The sequence below is a fragment of the Nerophis ophidion genome, linkage group LG09 (assembly GCF_033978795.1).
Source record: "Nerophis ophidion isolate RoL-2023_Sa linkage group LG09, RoL_Noph_v1.0, whole genome shotgun sequence".
NCBI lineage: Eukaryota > Metazoa > Chordata > Actinopteri > Syngnathiformes > Syngnathidae > Nerophis > Nerophis ophidion.
Window position 1 is genome coordinate 48,699,647 of NC_084619.1, and position 23,373 is coordinate 48,723,019.

Here is a 23,373-nt window from a genome sequence, read left to right on the forward strand (position 1 = left end):
CTCCTGCGCTTACCAAAGGCATGAGGTAAAAGTAAGCATGCGCTAATTATTTTAAAACCTCTTCTCACTCTGGCCCTTACCAAAGGTTTGCAGTAAAAATTGGAGTGTGATGTAAGCTTGGACCTTAAATCCTTCTGAATAGCTCTTAATCATCTTCCCTTTGTGCGATTTCAAATTACCGGTATTGAAATCAGCCTCCTCCATTTTGAAAATGATGACAGGGGAAGTGTCACTCGTGACATCAAGAGTTTGACCAGGCGTTAGAGATGCGCGGATAGGCAAGTATATCATCCGCAACCGCGTCACCAAAGTCGTCATCCACCCGCCGTACACCCGAACCAACATTTTATCAGGACCGTACCCACCCGCCAACCGCCCGCTGAAATACATCAGAGGTCGGCCGCCTTTACCACTCATAGAGCTATTTATACCTGTTTCACAGAGTAATGAAGACAATTGGAGCCGCTAAAGTTCTCGCGACTATCCAATAGCGTTCATCCTGATGACAAGAATATGGGCGTGCTGTGAAGCCATTGCCTCAGACACCTTCAACAATATGTACGAACCGATTGTTGCTGCTAGCGGGGTGTATAAAATAGTCAGGAAGTGTCATAAATACAAAGAATTCTGGGTATTTGTTGTGTTGCATTTATGTTGTGTTACTGTGAGGAAGTTCTCCCGAAATGTGTTTGTCGTTCTTAATTGGTGTGGCTTCACAGCGTGGCGCATATTACTAATAGTGTTAAAATTGCTTATATCACAACCATCAGTGTACTCTGTGTCACCCAGTATGCCTTGCAGTCATGTGCGTGTTGCCGCGGAAACCATACACATGATGCTGAACTGACAAGCAGATCGTACATGTTGAAGAAGGCGACAAAGCCAATGGCTTCATAGCACGCCCTGATACTTATTATCTGGGTGACTGCCGACAGTCATTCAGGACAATAATAGCGTCTCCTATTGTCTTCTTTGCTTTATGACACAGGTCTTAAATGGCTCTTTGAATGGCAAAGGATACCGATCCCAGAACCATGTATATTAAAATATTTCCAGATGGTTCAACCGCCACCTGCCCGAATCTAATTAAAATCTATTTTTTCGTCATGTCAACCGCCCGATCGCGGACTCCGCAGATGAGACCGCAAACCGCGCATCTCTACCAGGCGGTAATACTAAGCATGCGCTAATTATTTTGGGAAGCAAGTTTGACCCGGCAGTAATTCAAGGCAGCCGCATACTATATGCCCTGCTGCAAATCAAGGAAATACGGTAAGTTATTATTATTACTGCTAACGATAAATGGCTTGTGATATGAAATACATTTTGGTAGACATGTTTTTTGAAATAGCTATGTACAGTTTTAAAAATCAGACCGTTCAGCAGGAAGTGATCAAAGCGGCGAGGGAACACCATATTATTGTTTGTTTCCGTACTGTACCCAAAATAAACCGACCGGGGATCTTAAAACAGATGTACGAAACGGTGATTATGATGTATCATTACACTTTTATCTGTGTCTCAAGTGTTCTGGTATGACAATAAAGTTCCTTGAATAATTTTTACGCTTACCTTGAACATGTTCCCCCGGTTCCAAGAATAATCAACACATATGACGAGGTCTACTTCTCTCTCTGGGGGCAGGATGGGGGCAAAGCCAACATTGATGGAAAGACCACTATCAATAAGATGTCATTTGGAGTCATGTGGGGTCAGTGTGTTTGGAAATGCATCAGGGTGTGTTTCTGCGAAGACATGGAAGATGCATTCATCAACACAACATAATAAGCACACAAATAATGTAGTGAAATGTAAAACTAATTAACATAACCAAATATGATAACTACTGAAGTCATGTAGGCCTATTGTAAAACTCATGATCATAGTAAACTATTGGGACATTTTTCCACATGTTATTTGTAGGAACAAATCTAAATATACCTTTCCAAGCTTTAAAGTTGGCATGTTTATTGTAATCTGAGTGCAGGAAGAGACCATGCAAGAAGTTGTAAACTGTCGAGACAATTGGGCGGTTCCTCAAGAAATCACTGATGATTCTAGAGACGTATGTGGATGGCTCGACGTGGCGTGTATCAAGAGTCGAATCCTCACTGTCAGTTTCTGTCGAAGGGAAATATAAAAGCAAGGTCAGCACTTAACTGGAACGTGGAGTGATACTTATCAAGTCAGTTACTGTAGTCAATTAGTTACCTACAGAAAATTACTTTAACCAGGGGTATCAAACAATGTTGGTTTTCAAGTGGGCCTGACCAGCACATTTATGATAATCACACATAAATAACAAGTCCATGTTTTACCCCTCAGTTCACATGCAAAAAAGTACATCACTTAACTTGTATGTGGCCCAACTGTGCTGAACAGGGCTTTTATTTGCTTTGGTTTGCTGTCATTGTTTTCACATTCTATTTGCAGTCCAGATGTGACGGTTCAAACACCTACCGACACACACTCTGCTGTGCGTGCCGCTGAGCGTGCCTTTGAACACGCCCACGGGTGCTCCTCTCCTGCCGCAGCCCCGCGCAGCTGCACTCACTCGGCAATCGACACTCCTGACGCTGATGAAGACCTCACTGCCTTCTTAAACCAGCGTGTCCTGCGTTCCAGTGCCAGAACGTAGCTACTTGTACCAGTACAGTAAGCCCTACACGTCTCTAGCTCTCTTGCCTATGTGCTTCCTCGCTCTCCGTGTTTCCCCTCCTCTGTGCTCATTGTGTCTTGTACTGTGTCGTCATCCGGCAGCTCCTCTTCGTTCCCTGGTTTCGAGCTGTGTGTCTCGTTTCCCCAGATTCCCTCTGAACTTCTTGCTGCCTCCCTAGATCTCAACATTTCGCCTGCCTGCGGACTACGACGCCTCGCTCCAGCCCTTGACCTCTTGCTTGCCCACGGACCTTCGAGCCTGCATTGCCCTCTCTGGACCACCCCATCTTTCACAACACACACCTTCAACAGCTCCGGGTAACACTCACCGAGTAATCGCTTCACAGAGTCACACACCACGTATTTGGGTTAATTACACACGTCACTCTCTTGTGTTAATAAACACGCAGCAAGCTTAACAACGTCCCTGTCTCAGTGCCGTCTCCTTCCTCACTGTACCGTTACACCAGATTTAGAATTTAGTCTATTTTTTTCTATTCATTCTACCTAATTTATGCATATCCTAATGTATTCAAATTCTAATGTATATACTAATGTTTTTGTGGTACTCACTGGGTTAAATCTGGGACCTCAGGTACTTAATTTTGTGTCATCTACTGCATCAGGTCTGCGTGTCTGGAGCTCCTGGGTCCCACCGTCCACCCCTTCCGGATGCCCGTCTTTGTTGGGGCCTGCTGGGTCTAGTCCCCGCGTCCATTTTGGTAGCTTGGTGCTGCAAGGTATTTCGAGGTGCTGCGAGTTGGCCAGCTGCTGACGTAGTGACTTTGTGTGTTAGCATGTCTGTGATCTTCTTTTAATTAATTATATACATATAATTAATTAATTAATTATATGTATATGTGCTGCAATGATAATAAAGTTCCTTGAATCCTTGAAAGTACATTGAAATGAAATATAATTTTACAAAACATATCATAACCAACTTCAGATATTTTAAGACATGTTTGCACATTTAAAATGAAAACTTTCAAGCCTTCTCCTCAAGAACGTGACGTCGATGTTTTGTCTACATTTGTCCAGTGAGCAGCGACTGGAATATCAGCGCTCTCATCAATTGCAGCAGCAAGTGCAAAAAATGATTTGACTTTGTGTTTCAGCTGTTGCTGCCGACAGGTCAGATCAGCAAACGCTTTTTGCGACACGCCCGTTCTGCAGTCTTCCTCACGCATGTGTGAACAAAGTCACCGTTGGAATACGACTTGAATGTTGATACTATTTTGTTAGGAATTCGGTATCTGGCTTTTTCTGCTGCTTCCCCTACACCACGTGCACATTGACTGCTGTTTCCTCAGAACCGCCAGCCAATCATTTATCTTTTCTCTGTTCTGTTGTCCTTGTTGTATTTTGATGAATATAATAGTGCCGCCATATTCTTTAAGCACCCACACTTTTTGAATACAAACTGAGCACACAGCGGGTGTATTACCATCCCTGCATGTATAGCGGTAAAAACCTGTCACTGTGTCTGTGTGAGAGTACTAAGGACGCCCCCAAAAATGAGACTATTACTAGTTATATTTATTTTATACAAACACTGTTTCCATATGAGTTGGGAAATTGTTTTAGATGTAAATATAAACGGAATACAATGATTTGCAAATAATTTTCAACCCATATTCAGTTGAATATGCTACAAAGACATGTTTAATGGTCAAACTGATTAACTTTTTTTTGTGTGTAAATAACCATTAATTTTAGAATTTTATGCCAGCAACACGTGACAAAGAAGTTGGGAAAGGTGGCAATAAATACTGATGAAGTTGAGGAATGCTCATCAAACACTTATATGGAACATCCCACAGGTGTGCAGGCTAATTGGGAAAAGTTGGTTGCCATGATTAGGTATAAAAGTAGCTTCCAGGAAATGCTAAGTAATTCACAAACAAGGATGGGGCGAGGGTCACCACTTTGTAACAAATTGTCGAACAGTTTTAGAACAACATTTCTCAACGAGCTATTGCAAGGAATTCAGCGATTTTACCATCTACGGTCCGTAAAATCATCAAAAGGTTCAGAGAATCTGGAGAAATCACTGCACGTAAGCGATGATATTACGGACTTTTGACCCCTCAGGCGGTACTGCATCAAAAACCGACATCAGTGTGTAAAGGATATCACCACAGGGGCTCAGGAACACTTCATAAAACCACTGTCAGTAACTACAGTTGGTCGCTACATCTGTAAGTGCAAGTTAAAACTACTACAAAAAGCCAAACCCATTTAGCAACAATATCCTGAAAAGCTGTCGGCTTGGCTGGGCCCGAGCTCATCTAAGATGGACTGATGCAAAGTGGAAAGGTGTTCTGTGGTCTGACGAGTCCACATTTCAAATTATATTTGGAAACAGAGGACGTGGTGTCCTCCAGAACAAAGAGGAAAATAACCATTCAGATTGTTATAGGCGCAAAGTTCAAAAGCCAGCATCTTTGATGGTATGGGGGTGTATTAGTGCCCAAGGCATGGGTAACTTACACATCTGTGAAGGCACCATTAATTCTGAAAGGTCCATACAGGTTTTGGAGCAACATATGTTGTCATCCAAGCAACGTTATTATGGACACCCCTGCTTATTTCAGCAAAATAAGTGTTACAACAGCGTGGCTTCGTAAAAAAAGAGTGCAGGTACTTTCCTGGCCCGCCTGCAGTCCAGACCTGTCTCCCATCGAAAATGTGTGGCGCATTATGAAGCGTAAAATATGACAGCGGAGACCCCGGACTGTTGAACGACTGAAGCTCTACATAAAACAAGAATGGGAAGGAACTCCACTTTCAAAGCTTAAACAATTAATTTCCTCAGTTCCCAAATTATTATTGAGTGTTGTTAAAAGAAAAGATGATGTAACACAGTGGTGAACATGTCCTTTCCCAACTACTTTGGCACGTGTTGCAGCCATGAAATTATAAGTTAATTATTATTTGCTGAAACAATAAAAGTTTATGAATTTGAACATCAAATATCTTGTCTTTGTAGTGCATTCAATTGAATATGGGTTGAAAAGGATTTGCAAATCATTGTAATCCGTTTATATTTACATCTGACACAATTTCCCAACTCATATGGAAGCGGGGTTTGTACGTAGGACAATGCCCTGTAATGTTTTTTAAACTTCCCCCTTCAGTCTCATGTGGAATAAAATGTATATGCAGAAACTATTCAGGTTTACCCAATTATGTGACAAGATGAATACAGACTATGCTTATGAAGATTATTTTCAGCTGTATCTGGGAGAGAAAAAAATCTGTGATGCTATGTGTATATTTACAAAAGACAAATTACTATTTTTTTGGCGAGGGTAAGGTGTGGTTTCATTTGCAATCTGGGAACGCCTCCACAAACCAACTTCTTGCAGAAACTAGTGAATTGAAGTGAAGCGAATCATATTTACATAGCGCTTTTCTCTAGTGACTCAAAGCGCTTTACATTGTGAAACTCAATATCTAAGTTACATTTAAACCAGCGTGGGTGGCACTGGGAGCCGGTGGGTAAAGTGTCTTGCCTAAGGACACAACGGCAGTGACCAGGTTAGCAGAAGCGGGAATCGAACCTGGAACCCTCAAGTTGGTGGCACGGCCACTCTACAAACCGAGCTATACCGTCCCGAAAAACAAAATATTGTTATAAATGTGACTGTGGAGACAGATATACAACAAAATATATTCAATACATATTATCTAAACCACAAGGAAGTGTTTCAAATGTAGATTTAAGAGAATAGTTCCCCTTTAAAGGTGCGATTTGATGACGTCCGTGTTGCGTGATGTGATCCACGCTAGGTTTTCCGCTATCCAGGTGGAACGAACCATTTTACATTTTTGATCTTAGGGTGTGTGTAGTATGCATTTAGAAGTTCCTAATTTGGCTCAAGCAACCTTATTATTGCAATTCCACGGCTATATTTCTGTTGTGTTAACATTTACTACAGTGTCAGTTCAACATTTTAGAAACCATTTTTATTTTGCTATTTGTTAGCGACTATAAATCAATTACTTTTTTGGTCAGTTTGTCTGTTTCTTCAATCCCCCTGGGTACACATCATGACACATAAAATCTCATTAAACTTAACTGAAATATTATTAGCTATCTAATTTTTTAATCATCGTAAATGCTATCAGATTTCTAACACCTGTCCTGAAGTAAGCAACCAGGTCATCCATCCATAACAGGTGGTAGAGGTGAACGGCACCGTGCCCCCCCGCCCCCCACTCCCCGTAAGCTGTGGAGTCCCCCAAGGCAGTATATTAGGGCCTTTAGTGTTCCTAATATATGTAAACAACATGTCATCAGCATGCGACTGTGAATTGTTCCTGTTTGCGGATGACTCGGCCCTGCTGGTATCCGGCAAGGACAAGTCACAGGTGGAATAAATCCTCAGTGCCGAACGCTGTAGAATTTGCACCTGGCTTGCTGACAACAAGCTATCCATACACTAAGGTAAAACGGTCGCCATCCTTTTGGGTCCCACATCAACCTTAAGAAAGTCAGTGACTTCACTATAAAAGTGGATTACATTGTTATCACCAGGAAGGATGAGATCACCTACCTAGGTTCCATTCTAGAGGCTAATCTTTCCTGTGATAAAATGCCAACCAAGGTGATCAAAAAGGTCAACCAACGAACAAGATTTCTCTGAAGAATCTCCTCTCTGGTCAAGAAAAGCACCATGAAGATTCCAGCGGGAACACTCATTCAACCCTTTTTCAATCACCCATGGACCTCCTGGTACCCCAGTACCTCCAAAACCCTCAAATCTAGACTCCAAACATCCCAGAACAAGCTAGTCCGGTTACTTTCAGACCTCCACCCCAGATCACACCTCACTCCAACCCACTTCTCCAAAGTGGGCTGGCTCAGGGTGGAGGACAGAGTAAAACAACTTGCACTGAACCTAGTCTATAAAATCCGCTACACCTCCCTGATACCGAAATACATGTCAAACTACTTCCTTAACGTAAATGACCGCCATAACCACAACACCAGGGGGAGCTCCAAAAAAACACGTTAAACCCAGATTCCGATCCAACAAAGGTCTTAACTCATTGCTCCTTCTATGCCACATCAATGTGGAATGCACTCCAAAAAGGGGTAAAATAAAGTGCATCTTCAGCCTCCTTTAAAGGGGGACATTATCACCAGACCTATGTAAGTGTCAATATATACCCTGATGTTGCAGAAAAAAGACCAAATGTTTTTTTAACCGATTTCCAAACTCTAAAAGGGTGAATTTGGCGATTTAAACACCTTTCAATTGTTCGCTGTCGGAGCGATGACCTTTCACCCGTGACGTCACAATGGGAAGCAATCCACCATTTTCTCAAACACATTACACAAGTCAAATCAGCTCTGTTATTTTACGTTTTTTCGACTGTTTTCTGTACCTTGGAGACATCATGCCTCGTCGGTGTGTTGTCGGAGGGTGTAACAACACGATCAGGGACGGATTCAAGTTGTCTTACGTGGAGTGTGCATCGATTAGCACGGCATGCTAATCGATGCTAACATGGCAGAAATGGCAAGATTGTGTGGATATCCTACGACACTCAAAGCAGATGCATTTCCAACAATAAAGTCAACAAAATCACAAAGGTGAGTTTTGTTGATGTTATTGACTTATGTGCTAATCAGACATATTTGGTCACGGCATGACTGCCAGCTAATCGATGCTAACATGCTATTTAGGCTAGCTGTATGTACATGTGTAGCTATAATTGCATCCAGCCTTTCCCTCCACCCACATTTAATGCCAAACAAACACTTACCAATCAACAGATTTAAGTTGTTCCAGTGGTCAAAAGATGCAATCGTTGGTTAGAAGGCGATCGCCGTATAGCTTCAATAGCTATTCGCTCAATAGCTTAAGTTTCTTCTTCAATTTCGTTTTCGCTATCTGCCTCCACACTCCAACCATCCGTTTCAATACATGCGTAATCTGTTGAATCGCTTAAGCCGCTGAAATCCGAGTCTGAATCCGAGCTAATGTCGCTATATCTTGCTGTTCTATCTGCCATGTTTGTTTGTATTGGCATCACTATGTGAAGTCACAGGAAAATGGACAGTGGATTTACAGATAGCGAAAATCAGGCACTTTAAAGCCTTTTTTCGGGATATTCCATGATGTGTACAATTTTGAAAAAAACTTCGAAAAATAAAATAAGCCACTGGGATCAGATTTTTATTGGTTTTAACCCTTCTGAAATTGTGATAATGTTGCCCTTTAATACCGCACTAAAAGAACACCTCCAGGCAACTTCGACCCTAAACTAACACCCTCCCCCCTCCACATCCCACCTCCCCGTATTGTAAATAATCAAATGTAAATAGTCAAATGTATATATTCTTGTTATTATGCTTTCTGATTACTCTATGTCCACTACTTGCTGTACATATCCTACAAAGTCAGTCCAACAATGTTTCAATGTCCATTTCTCAGATGATGCAATTGTTGATGACTGAAGTGCTGATATCAACCAAACCTGTACCCCCCCTCCACATCCCAGCCCCTGATTGTAAATAATGTAAATAATTCAATGTATATACTCTGATTAACTTGTGTGATGACTTTATTATGCTGATAGTATATATTTGTAACATGAATTGATTAACGTGGACCCAGACTTAAACAAGTTGAAAAACTATTCGGGTGTTACCATTTAGTGGTCAATTGTACGGAATATGTACTCAACCGTGCAATCTACTAATAAAAGTTTCAATCCATCAATCCATCAATCAATCAATCAATCAATCATTCATTTCTAGGGGGAAGAAGGCAGGGCACACCCCAGACAAGCCATCAATTCATCACAATGGCCAGTCTCAATTGCTTTTACCGCGAACCCCTCTGAATTGAGTTACTATTGAGAATTTTATAATATATATATTTTTTTTCTGCACGAGCTGAGTTACATTCTTTCCATTCCCTACTGGCAGGGACTCCTTTTTTCATTTTGTTCCTGTGACAAACTTTGCCCCTGTTAGCTCTGTACTCGTGCTCCTGTGTACTTACCACTACTACCACTGTGTAGTTCAGGGGTCGGGAACCTTTTTGACAGAGAGCCAAGAAGCCAAATATTTTTAAATGTATTTCCATAAGAGCCATATTTTTTTTTTAACACTGAACACAACTAAACGTGTGCATTTTTAAGTAAGACCAACATTTCTAGAGTATAATAAGTATCTTATTCTTTGTAATAACTTTGTTATTCTGAAGCTAACAGTGGAGGGGGTGTGACCTGCGAGCCTGCAGCGAAGCGGGGTGTTGCCAGGACCGGCCTCGAAATCAGTAACAGGTGCGTAGATGGCCCACCTGGGCCTTGTTATCTAATCACCTGTCATTCTGTTTATAAGCAGCAGCCAGGAGGAGAGACGGGGTTGATTAACAAGTTGAAAAACTTATTCGGGTGTTACCATTTAGTGGTCAATTGTACGGAATATGTACTGTACTGTGCAATCTACTAATAAAAGTATCAATCAATCAATCAATCAAAGCTAGAGTGCGAGCGAGAACAAAAGAGAAAAAAAAATAGCTGAAGCAACTCATAGACTTGTTGAAAAATAAAAAAAATATTGTAACCCTGAAACAGGCTCTTATGTCGGTGCTTGGTGGTCTGAAGAACCCCCCGGAGGGCAAACCCTAAACTAACCAATAATAAATAAATCACTTCTTACCCTTAATGCAACTTCTTGAACAAGTGCAGTAGAAAAAGGATGGATGGATTTAAATGCATGAGAATGTTTTATATTTTGAACGTTATTTTTAACACTTTGAGTACAAGTGGAATCATTCATTACTTATTGTGTCAAGCAGTGTCAGCTCAGATTTATCCGAGAGCCAGATGCAGTCATCAAAAGAGCCACATCTGGCTCCTGAGCCATAGGTTCCCTACTCCTGGTGTAGTTAGTGGGCATCTAATGTGTGGAATGCTGCCACCTAGCTGCAGGTTTCTGTACTAATTCAACATGAATACGAGAGTGTAGACACAAAAAATGACAATTTTAACCTGCTGACAGCTCACCACGACCCCCCAGCGGTCTCGACCCACTATTTGATAAACACTGCACTCTGTGATCTAATAATGCACATCATATTTTGCAAACTAACAAACAAATGCTTGATTGGGTGTATTCTGCAAATATTTGGTGGGGAATCGTTTTTATTTTACATGATAAAGGATTTTTGTGTTACGTAAAAAAAAGAGTCAGAAAGAAGTGTAGTAGAACATAAGGTATATTTACCTAAGTTGGTGACATCTGGTCAAACCAGGCATCCCAGTTAAGTTCATAGTCAGTGCTGTGCATCAATAGTTCAGTCATGTTGACAGAAAAGAAGCTGCTCCATATTCCTAATCCAAGTAGAATTGAAGTATCGTGCAATAACACTACAGTCAAAAAGCAACACTGTTACCGATCAGATAAGAGATATAGACTTCGGGGAGTTTTTTGATGAGATGTCCAAGGAAGAACTGACTGCCGAAGTCTTCAGCTTTCACAAACGCCCCGTACTTTTGAAAGCCAACCTCGTAGGGCGTGAACTCACACCACTCTGTTTATGTTTTAAGGAAGAGCAGAACATGTTAGGTTGGTAACATATCAAATATGCATAAATTTTAACTTTCAACTTGATGAAAATACAGACGGTCCTCAATCTGCAAGTTCTGTTCATTCGATGGCTATTTGAGTCAAGTTTTAGTTCAATTCATACATGAGTCAGCCTCAGTGTACACATGAAGTACAAAAAACTAGAGTTAAAAAAAAAAAAGATGAAATGCAAGAATGAAATGAAACAGGAATATATACAACAGAGCAATTAATTTACTTTTGTTTTTGTCTTGCACATAAAAAGGGCTTTGCAAGTATATTGTCGCTTACATAGGTCTGGTGATAATGTTCCCCTTAAGGTTATCCGTTGATACTTTCACAAAGATGTTTAAAAAAAAAATAGTAAAATGCTAATTTTTGGAAAAGGTCACACGACACCAAGTTATCGAAATATAGTAATATATAATAGAAAATATTACAATGAGAATAAAAATAAAATAACAACATTAAGAAAAAAATATAAGAGTAAAAATAAAAATATAACAAGAGAAACTAGGCAGTAGGGAACATGTTATGAAAATGTATTGCACTGTTATTGCACTGTGTTTTGTGGCAGTTTATTTAAAATGATAAAATGGGTTGTACTTCTATAGCGCTTTTCTAGCTTCAAGGTACTCAAAGCGCTTTGATACTACTTCCATATTTACCCATTCACACACACATCCACACACTGATGGGGGGAGCTGCAATGCAAGGCGCTAACCAGCACCCATCAGGAGCAAGGGTGAAGTGTCTTGCTCAGGACAAAATGTACGTGACGAGGTTGGTACTAGGTGGGGATTGAACCAGGGAATCTCGGGTTGCGCACGGCCACTCTCCTTAATGTTAATGTTTTGCATCCCCTGCATACTTGCCAACCCTTCCGGATTTTCCGGGACACTCCCGAAATTCAGCGCCTCTCCCGAAAACCTCCCGGGACAAATTTTCTACTGAAAATCTCCCGAAGTTCAGTCGGAGCTGGAGACCACGTCCCTTCCAGCTCCATGCCAACCTGACTTAGCAATGTGTGACTCTCTTAAACAGGACAATACTGCCATCTACTGTACACAGAATAGAATAGAATGTACTTTATTGATCCCTGGGGGAAATTCAGCACCACAGTTAGCTCACAATAAACAATGATAATAATAAATAATATAATATATATAATATAATATATGAACAATATAAATATATTCTACATATATTCCACATATATGTAGAATATATATAAGTGCAGTCAAGGAACATGCATTAGGGAGTCTGTTCTGAAGCCAACAGTAAAGAGACGTAACTTCATCACCTCGCCTGGTTATTGACTTCAACCCAATATATTACACCGTCGACAAGCAAAATGAAGAAATACGTTTGCAAGTTCCAAGACGAATGGAAACAAGAATTTCAGTTTATCCAGGAGAGTTCGAAGGGGAATGGGTATGTTGCCTGTAAATTTTGTAGAACAGACTTCTCCATTGAACACGGTGGCCGAACGGATATACTCAGCCATGAACGGTCAGCGAAGCACAAGGCGTCCGCAGCGCAGCATCGTTCTCAACCCAGTATTATGGCCCACCTCGCAAAATGGAGACCTGATGGTGTAACTTATGCTGAGACAAAGATGGCTATGCTGATAGCTGGAAGCAACATACCGTTCTCATTTGCGGATGTCTACAAAAAATCTGTGAAAGATATGTTCCTGGATTCGGAGATCGCTCGCCAGTACACAAATGGCAGAACAAAGGTTAACTCAAATAGTGAAAGGTAAGTGTTGTTGTTGTTTTTTTGTAACCAGCAAGCACAGTACAGTTAGTGGAACAACTGTGTTTTTAGTACTGTGTATTTGATAGGTGCCTTCGGAAATTCAACTATTTCTTTTATTTTTATATATATAATGAATAATAATAATTTCAAGGTTGGCAAGTATGATACTCTATCATCCTTGTATCCCCCCAACCCCCCAGAGAGGAGTTGTACAGTCTGAGATGAGACCGTTACAGTGCGTGGATATTAAAGTCCACGTAATGGAGCAGATTCTTTCATATGTTCTTTGTTTATCATGATAGTCCCAGCGTTTGAGCAGCTTTGACCAAACATGCAAAAAATGTTGATATGTAAATTATTTCCAACATTTAACCATAGTTAATTTCACTTTCCTACCTGGTTGATCCTGCCAGTAGCATATGCTTGTCTCAAAGATTAAGCCATGCAAGTGCAAATCCAAACGAGTTTGACAGTTTGAAGGGAAAAATTAAATAATGAGAAGAAAGGTGACATGGTCCTTCCTTGGTGTCGCCGCTACATATTCTTCTAACTACCGTAGTTCACTTTTGATTTTGGTTCACTATGATTTATTCATTGGAAGTACGTACATAAGTTAACAAAGGCGGTAACACAAGCATGTGTAAGAAAGTGTCCAAATAAAAAGAATCCAAACTTAACATCTTCAGATTCACAGCCTATCTTCTCCTTTATGTTGACAGCAGTGTACACGGGCAAAGGGTTTTGTCCTTCATTTACTGCCTTCAGCTGCTCTGCCAGAGTACTGGTCATCTTCTGCAAATGTCAACTCATATTAAGAGGATCCTTTCCGGACAAAAAGACGAAAATACAAAAATACAGTAATTTTCCAGCTACAGTACTTACCTTCCCGAAGATAATCTGTTCATATATGAGGTATGTCAGTTTGCGACGCCATATGGCCATTCTTAATTTTTTCTTCCATCTTTTGGCTGTAATATTGCATTTTCTCCGGCGTGAAGACACTCAGGAAATCCTTAGTAATCTCCTTCTTTATTTCAGCAATGGTTCTGTCTATGCCGTCATGTGACCAGTTTGCCTCTTGATACAATGCAGACATAGCCCTGTTCATGAGGATAATACAGTGCATGTGAACAGCTTTAAAAATGCAAATACATAGAAATGGCAATAGTAGAGTCACCATTTATTTGCCACGTTGATCACAAACAACTGGATTTCAACTGGATCCGAATTATTTTCTGCTTGCATTACACGGTGGTGTCACTAAATTTGACGATAAATTATTAATGATTTAAGATCTCAACAGCACAATTGGATGCCAATTCCAACTCAATCAGGAAATAAATTTACAATCGTCCCGAGCCACATCGCACTTCAAATGTCATGGTTTCACCATATGGGAGTTGTTTTGGGGGGAGAAATATTGTGGAACACCCGCAGTCTGCATCTTCCTCCGCTGCGGTTCCACCCAGAGGACCCGCTGACAGCGCATCCGGACACGCCCCCGCTCATGCTTAGCGCAGCACGTCCACATAGCAACAAGCCTGCACTCATTTTCCAATCTGCTCACCTGGTACTGATGAGGGCATGCTCAATAAAGGACCAGTGGACCCAAGGATCGGCGCGGGAACTTAGTTCTCTAATCGGATACAGTAAGGCTTATGTTCTCTCTCTGCGCCTTTCCCCTCGTGTTCTGACATCCGTGTTTGTTCTCTCGTGTTTTCCGCAGTGTTCCCCTTCCGTTGCCCTGGATCTGGACTGCCTCCCTCGTTTCCCGACTCCTCTCTCGCCTCCGGACTACGACGACTCGCTCCTGCCTATCGACCCCGTTTCCTCCCCTGAACAATCCTGACTGCCTTGTCCTTGTCTGACAGCACCGCGTCTCCAACACTTATGGTAAAACGCTCCAATTGAATACTTCACAGTCTTACTCCATACACACTCTTGGATTTTTGACACACACCATTCTATAGTTTATTGGTATTGTTTATTATTATTAGTAGTATTATATATATATATATATATATATATATATATATATATATATATATATATCTCTACTATATATAATACATCTCTGTACATAACTGCCACCTGGTGTCCTTTTTCCATCACTCCCCTTGCAAACCATAACAAGAAATGAAAAATAAAGCATTTCCAATCATATAAATGGCTAAATAAACTAAATATATCAATACTCCAGTAGTATTTGCCACTGAGGAGACAAAACCAATAAGAGCGCAGTGTGTCACATGCCCATGTGCACTCATCTGTGCGCTCTGTTGATTGCACCTACAAGACTGCACCTTTCGCGCGTCACTCCGACTTTCAATCTGCAATCAGCGCACTTGTCCGTGATGATCTTCCTGGGCTTCTGAAGCAAGTGCAGACCTGCGTTCCGGGCCAGAACGTAACCATCCGTTCCTGTACCGTAAGCGATTTTAGCTCTCTGCAACCTTGCTCTTTGCTCTCTGTGTTGTCTTCCTGGTGTTTGATTAGTCCCTTGTCTTTCTTGTTGTCCCCCCAGCAGTCTCCCTTCGTTCCCGTCTCTACGAGCTGTGCGTCTCGTCGTCGTCACCCCTCCCCCCCCCTGTTTTCTTGTCTCTCATAAGGATTGTGAATAATAGGGGGGAAAAAAGAAAAAAAAAGTGCAGTCCCACTTTAAAACATTACTGTTGGCTTTGCAAGGTCATCCATCCATACATCCATTTTCTACCGCTTTTCCCTTTCGAAGTGGCGGGGGTTGCTGGAGCCTATCTCAGCTGCATTTGGGGGTAAGGCGGGGTACACCCTGGAAAAGTCGCCACCTAATCGCAGGGCCAACAAGGTCATGTTATCTCTAAATAAAACATCAATGATGCTTATCTACCTTTTTGTTGTCTTTTTTTCTAAATAAGAATCGATTAGATAAAAGAGAAAACTGGAATCATATCAAACTGAATTTTGATTTAGATTGGACGTGTCATTGTGAAAATGTTTAAAGGAAATTTTAAAAGTATGTCGGAGTTCGGGTGTTGGTGGAGGGAACAGTTATAAAGTCATCTAAAATAATATGTGTTAAAAAGGGTGCAGTCAAATATAAGAATAGTATTCTTCCATCTGCTCCTTTCTGATCATGGAAATGTATAAGAAAAAAAAAACAATGAAAGTGTCAATTGTACGTGGCTTGTGTACATGCATTTTCATGAAAGGAATAAATATAAATAATGATGATGATGATGATAAGAGAACCGTTTAAAGCAGAATCAAAAGTGGCATCGGAACTGTAAAAATCTTATCAATTTCCATCCACAGCTTTTATAATGTTGAAACACGAATTTAGAAGGTAGTAACATTTTTTTTTTAATGATTTGAATTATTGTGGTCACAAGGTGTTGCGAATAAAAACCAATTTGCATTCCACTTCAACTTCAAGACATCATAAATCTATTCCAGATGGTAAATAATTTGATAACGAGCATTATTCCGTTTTACTAGTTTCACTTGATGCAACCTTTTCTAACATTCCACAGTACAAAATAATACAATTATTTGTTTCCTGCTGGTTGCATCAGCTCTGTGCTCTATGTTATGCATTTTGTTTTCTTTAAAGTATCCCCTGTGTTATTTGTATTTTACCTTATTTTTCTGTACTTTTTAAATCTGCACAGCAACCACATTGTGGGATGAATAAAGTCTATCTGATCATACAAAATCAATATCGGTATTGTCCAATACTCAAGGCTAGAATACTCCATTGGAAGTAAAAATTTTGTATCTGGATACCCCAAATTACTATCGACTTGATAGTTGCAGATTTTTTGGTTTCCTTCTGTCTTCCATTGAAAAGGATGTCCATCGGTTATTATTATTTTGTCTTTTTTATTACAACGTAGAGACACGAGACGGATCTGATACACATGATCTGGAACTGGCTAAAACTTACTGGACTGGATATTAAACAAGTAAATAAGGAGTGTGTGTTTTTCACAGTATGTTGTTTTTCTGCTATCATTTTATTTGAAGAAGAACTGCGTACTTACGTGTTGATAAATACCACAACACGAAACTTACCAAGTAGATCCAGATACTCCGGTGATATAAGTGACTGAATCGAGCACATTTAAGTTCTTCAAGCTCTTCCCACAACCAAGCAGTTCTGTCATTGCTCTGCTTCCTCCTCTTGATCCCACCAGAGCAATTGTTGGCACCTAAATATAGAATGAGTAAGTTCAATTTATAAGGTTCGTAATTATTCCCTTCATTCAATATTTTTTTGGGTTCAAATAAAACCACCATAAAATATCTGTGTTCATATGTAAAGTGTAAGGGGTAAAGACAATGACTAAAAGATGAAATACTTGTTTTCTTAATGTTGGTATACATTAAAAAATGTTGGGTTAAAAAATAACCCAATTGTAACCCAACTGCTAATTTGAGTTATTTTAACTCAACATTTTGGGTTAATTTTTTTCAACCCAACTTTTGCGTTGAATTATTTCACCAAAAAGTTGAGTTATGATACCTTAAAGGCCTACTGAAACCCACTAATACCAACCACTCAGTCTGATAGTTTATAAATCAATGATGAAATATTAACGTTGCAACACATGCCAATACGGCTGGTTTAGTTTACTAAATTACAATTTAAAATTTTCCGCAGAGTTTCTTGTTGAAAACGTCGCGGAATGATGATGCGTATAATGACGTGTGTTTGTGACGTTATTGGTTGGAGGGGACATATTAGTCTCTTTTCATCGCGCAATTACACAGTATTCTGGACATCTGTGTTGCTGAATCTTTTGCAATTTGTTCAATTAATAATGTGAGATGTCAAAGTAGAAAGATGGAGGTGGGAAGCTTTAGCCTTTAGCCACACAAACAAACAGTGTTTCCTTGTTTAAAATTCCCGGAGGTGAAGCTTTACTATGGATCAGAGCGGTCAAGCGAACATGGTTCCCGACCACTTGTCAACCGGCAGGTTTCGGTGAGAAAACTGTGGTAAAAAGTCGCCTCTTAGCGGAGATCTGTGGAGCTTGCCGTCCATGTAGCTGCCGTGACTTCCCTCAGACACTGGCGTCAACACACCCGTGGACAAACCCCTCCGACTATCAGATACTATTTAACTCAATAAAACACTAGCAACACAATAGAAAGATAAGGGATTTCCCAGAATTATCCTAGTAAATGTGTCTCAAAACATCTGAATCGCTCACAATGCAATGGCCTTTTTTTTTTCTAGTCCTTCGCTATCAATATCCTCAGCCACGAATCTTTCATCCTCGCTCAAATTAATGGGGAAATTGTCGTTTTCTCGGTCCGAATAGCTCTTTTTGTTGGAGGCTCCCATTATTAACAATGTGAGGATGTGAGGAGCCCTCACACGGTAGACCTCATCATCTGCGACTTCAGGTATAGGCAAGGCTTTTTTATTAGCGACCAAAAGTTGCGAACTTTATCGTGGATGTTCTCTACTAAATCATTTCAGCAAAAATATGGCTATATCGCGAAATGATCAAGTATGACACATAGAATGGACCTGCTATCCCCGTTTGAATAAGAACATCTCATTTTAGTAGGCCTTTAATGATGGGTTATTCCCAACCAAACTATTGGGTTGAATTATTTAACACAAAAGTTTAATTATTCTAACTCAATGTTGGTTGATTCATAACCCAACTATTGGGTTGAATTTATTCACCACAAAAGCTGAGTTATGCTCACTACAAGGTGGGGTTATTCCAAACCCAATTATTGGTTTGCGCAATTTAGCGCTCCTTGACCCAATAGTTGGTTAAAAATTATACATTTTGCTGCTGGTTTGTCCAACTCAAAATTATTTTAATTCCATTAAAATATTGTCACGTCGGGGTCGCATTTTACTGCATGGGTCGTTCTCCCAAGACGCAGATGGAAAACACCGGAGGCAAGGTACAGGTGAAGTGAAGTGAATTATATTTATATAGCGCTTTTCTCGAGTGACTCAAAGCGCTTTACATAGTGAAACCCAATATCTAAGTTACATTTAAACCAGTGTGGGTGGCCCTGGGAGCAGGTGGGTAAAGTGTCTTGCCCAAGGACACAACGGCAGTGACTAGGATGGCGGAAGCGGGAAACGAACCTGCGACCCTCAAGTTGCTGGCACGGCCACTCTACCAACCAAGCTATGCCGCCCCATCAAGTAAATATAGGTAAGAAAATTATTTAATTTCATAAATCAGGCAGGCACAAACAAACAAAGTAAGCGTGCTGATAGTACGGGGAGCTAAGGCCAAATTTAGCTCAGGAATCATGAACCAAAAGCATGGATCGCAAACGTAAATGTTGCATGAAGCAAATAAGAAAGCCAGCCTGAGTGTGGTGAAGAGCAAGAAATTAGTAGCTCCCCAATTAGTGTCCAGGAGCAGGTGAGCGTCCCGAACACTAATCAGACCCAGGTTAAACTAATCAGCACGCATGACGACTAAAACACAAACCCAAAGGAGCTGAAAACAGAACTGAGGGAGTCAAAAACTAAACAAAACAGGATTTGGATCATGAAAAATGTACTCAAATGCAAGATATGAGTGGGTTTTTTTTTTTTTTTAACAAGAATTGCTGTTTATGGTTGTAGTAGTTCTATACAGCATGCTCAAATATTTTCATGGACATAAGATGTGTGATTGTAAATAATGTTGATGAGATAAATCCTTAATAAAATTTCCTTCAAGAAAAAAGTAGCCTTATCATTAAAAAAAAAAAGCCTTTTACTCAAAAATGCGTTACACATTAAAAAACAACTCAAAAATGGTTCATAGATTTGAAAACCCAGAAATTGAGTTAAAATAATACCCTTATAACTCAAAAAATGGATTGTTCTTCAAAAAATAACTCCCGAAGTTAACCCAACCCTCGCAACTATAAATTGGGATATCAAAAAAAAAAAAAAACAGCATGTTTTAGTGTGTAAGTACGAACGACAACAAAAAATGTTGTTGATTAATCAGTGATGCATGTGGATAGCGATGTAACGATAACGTAAAGGGTAACCGCTGTAAGCCACCAATTAGTATTACCATTTTAAGCTTAAACGATCGAAAAACAGAAATTGATAACTGCATATTAACAAACTGACGGAGCGACTACCACCAGCTCACTAGCTCAAATGCTAACATTAAAGGCCTACTGAAATGATATTTTCTTATTTAAACAGGGATAGCAGGTCCATTTTATGTGTCATACTTGATAATTTCGCGATATTGCCATATTTTTGCTGAAAGGATTTAGTAGAGAACATCGACGATAAAGTTCGCATTTTTTGGTCGCTAATAAAAAAGCCTTGCCTTTACCGGAAGTAGCAGACGATGTGCGCGTGATGTCACAGGTTGTAGGGCTCCTCACATCCTCACATTGTTTATAATCATAGCAGCCAGCAGCTAGAGCTATTCGAACCGAGAAAGCGACAATTTCCCCGTTAATTTGAGCGAGGTTGAAAGATTTCTGGATGAGGACATTTAGAGTGAAACTAGAAAAGAAAAGAAAAAGTAAAAAAAAAAAAAAGGCGATTGCAGTGTGAGCGAGTCAGGTGTTTTTAGACACATTTACTAGGATAATTCTGGAAAATATCTGCTATTGTGTTGCTAGTGTTTTAGTGAGATTAGATAGTACCTGAAAGTCGGAGGGGTGTGGCCACGAGTGTGTTGACGCCAGAGTCTCTGAGGGAAGTCACGGCAGCTGCAGCAGGACGAAGCTCCGCTGATGTCTCCGGTAAGTGGCGAATTATTACCACAATTCTCTCGCCGAAAACTGCCGGTTGACATGTAGTCGGGAACCATGTTCGCTTGACCGCTCTGATCCATAGTAAAGCTTCATCTTCGGGAATTTTAAACAAGAAAACACCAGCTGTGTTTGTGTGGCTAAAGGCTAAAAGCTCCCCACCTCCATCTTTCTACTTTGACTTCTCCATTATTAATTGAACAAATTGCAAAAGATTCAGCAACACAGATGTCCAGAATACTGTGTAATTATGCGATTAAAGCAAACTACTTATAGCTTGGATCAGGCTGGAAAATAATGTCCGCTACAACCGGTGACGTCAAACGCACGCATCATCATACCGCAACGTTTTCAACACGACACTTCACGGGAAATTTAAAATTGCAATTTAGTCAACTAAAAAGGCCGTATTGGCATGTGTTGCAATGTTAATATTTCATCATTGATATATAAACTATCAGACTGCATGGTGGGTAGTAGTGGGTTTCAGTAGGCCTTAAAAACAAAATACATTTTTACCCCTAACGAAACGATTTACCCCGATAAAAACGTATTCCCAGCAAGCACAATACATTAAAAAGACGTTGAGAACTTGAATTAGGTCCTAACATTGAGCAACTCAAACCTAACGTTGAAACAACATGCTTTTTGATGACGTTTAACCAATGTTGGGATTTGACCATTGGAATTTGGTCATTTCCTATCCAATAATTTACAACACAAATACAACATTAAAACAACATGCTTTTGAAAACTTTTTTTTTTAACGTCAGGTTGTGATGTCACACTGAGGGTGGCCGTATAAACACCAGTCCCACCTTCCCCTAATCTAGAAAATTCGAGAAAAAATTGTTGCACAGCAGCTAAATGAACAACTAGCGTCTAACAATCTCTGTGAACCCTTTCAGTTCGGTTTCAGGGCAAATCACTGTAGGGAGATCGCCCTCGCAAAAATGACTAATGATCTTTGGCAAATTATAAATGCCGATCCGTCATCCATGGTGTAGATGTTCTCCTGAAATGTGTTTGTCATTCTTGTGTGGTGTGGGTTCACAGTGTGGCGCATATTTGTAACAGTGTTAAAATTGTTTATACGGCCACCCTCAGTGTGACCTGTATGGCTGTTGATCAAGTATGCCTTGCATTCACTCATGTGTCTGTAAAAGCCGCATGTATTGTGTGACTGGGCCGGCACGCTGTTTGTATGGAAGAAAAGTAGACGTTGACGCAGTGCCCTTAATGCACGCAACCCAAAATTGTTGTACGTGTGGAAATCGGGAGAAATTCGGGAGAATGTTTGCCCCGGGAGATTTTCGAGAGAGGCACTGAAATTTGAGAGTCTCCCGGGAAAATCGGGAGGGTTGGCAAGTATGATCAAAACACGTATACATATATATATATATACATATATATATATATATATATATATATATATATATATATATATATATATATATATATATATACATATATATATATATATATATATATATATATATATATATATAATTGTGCACGGACACTGGGACTTCACATATAGGCGTGAAAATACAAAAAAACTAATTTTTTGAGAAATCAAACTCATTTAGTGCATGGAAACATAGTGAGTGTCCTTAATTTAACAATACTGCAGCCTAGAACAGCAGATGTGTTAACATAAACAATTATAAAACGATTATAGTTTCCTCAGTACACGTACAAGTCCTGTTTCATGTACAGAGATTAAGCTATATATAGAGAAAGAGAGATTAGTTTTCAACCAGGATTTACTGACATGTATCAAAATAAATAGTCTCAGACCTGTCTTCGTCTTGAATTAAATAATCATACAGACCCCGTTTCCATATGAGTTGGGAAATTGTGATAGATGTAAATAAAAACGGAATACAATGATTTGCAAATCATTTTCAACCCATATTCAGTTGAATATGCTACAAAAACAGCATATTTGATGTTCAAACTGATAAACTTTTTTTTTTTTGCAAATAATCATTAACTTTAGAAAGCTCTACTATGCAAAGCTAACGCCATTTATCAACAACATTCAGAAATGCCGCCGGCTTCTCTAGGCCCGAGATCATCTAAGATGGACTGATGCAAAGTGGAAAAGTGTTCTGTGGTCTGACGAGTCCACATTTCAAATTGGTTTTGGAAATATTTGACATTGTGTCATCCGGACAAAAGGGGAAGCGAACCAACCAGACTGTTATCGACACAAAGTTCAAAAGCCAGCATCTGTGATGGTATGGGGGTGCATTAGTGCCCAAGGCATGGGTAACTTACACATCTGGGAAGGCACGATTAATGCTGAAAGGTACGAACAGGTTTTGGAACAACATATGCTGCCATCTAAGCGCCGTCTTTTTCATGGACGCCCCTGCTTATTTCAGCAAGACAATGCCAACCCACATTCAGCATGTGTTACAACAGGGTGGTTTCGTAAAAAAAAGAGTGCGGGTACTTTTCTGGCCCGCCTGCAGTCCAGACCTGTGTCTCATCGAAAATGTGTGGCGCATTATGAAGTGTAAAATACGACAGCGGAGACCCCAGACTCTTGAACGACTGAAGCTCTACATAAAACAAGAATGGGAAAGAATTCCACTTTCAAAGCTTCAACAATTAGTTTCCTC

The 23,373-nt window shown here is 40.1% G+C and overlaps 1 protein-coding gene and 1 long non-coding RNA gene across 2 annotated transcripts in view; one reads left to right on the forward strand and one right to left on the reverse strand.

The window, feature by feature from the left end:
• Positions 1-23,373, reverse strand: part of LOC133558721 (cytosolic phospholipase A2 beta-like) — a 90,130-nt gene that overhangs the window by 8,164 nt on the left and 58,593 nt on the right. Inside the window, 7 exon segments of the mRNA XM_061909873.1 lie at positions 1,573-1,745; positions 1,942-2,154; positions 11,079-11,214; positions 13,691-13,804; positions 13,895-13,925; positions 13,927-14,112; positions 17,063-17,199. Of these exon segments, the coding sequence (XP_061765857.1) occupies positions 1,573-1,745; positions 1,942-2,154; positions 11,079-11,214; positions 13,691-13,804; positions 13,895-13,925; positions 13,927-14,112; positions 17,063-17,199 (990 nt within the window).
• Positions 2,156-3,437, forward strand: LOC133559383 (uncharacterized). The gene is made up of 3 exons (XR_009808160.1): positions 2,156-2,655; positions 2,838-2,976; positions 3,285-3,437. It is a non-coding gene; the product is annotated as an uncharacterized LOC133559383 (long non-coding RNA).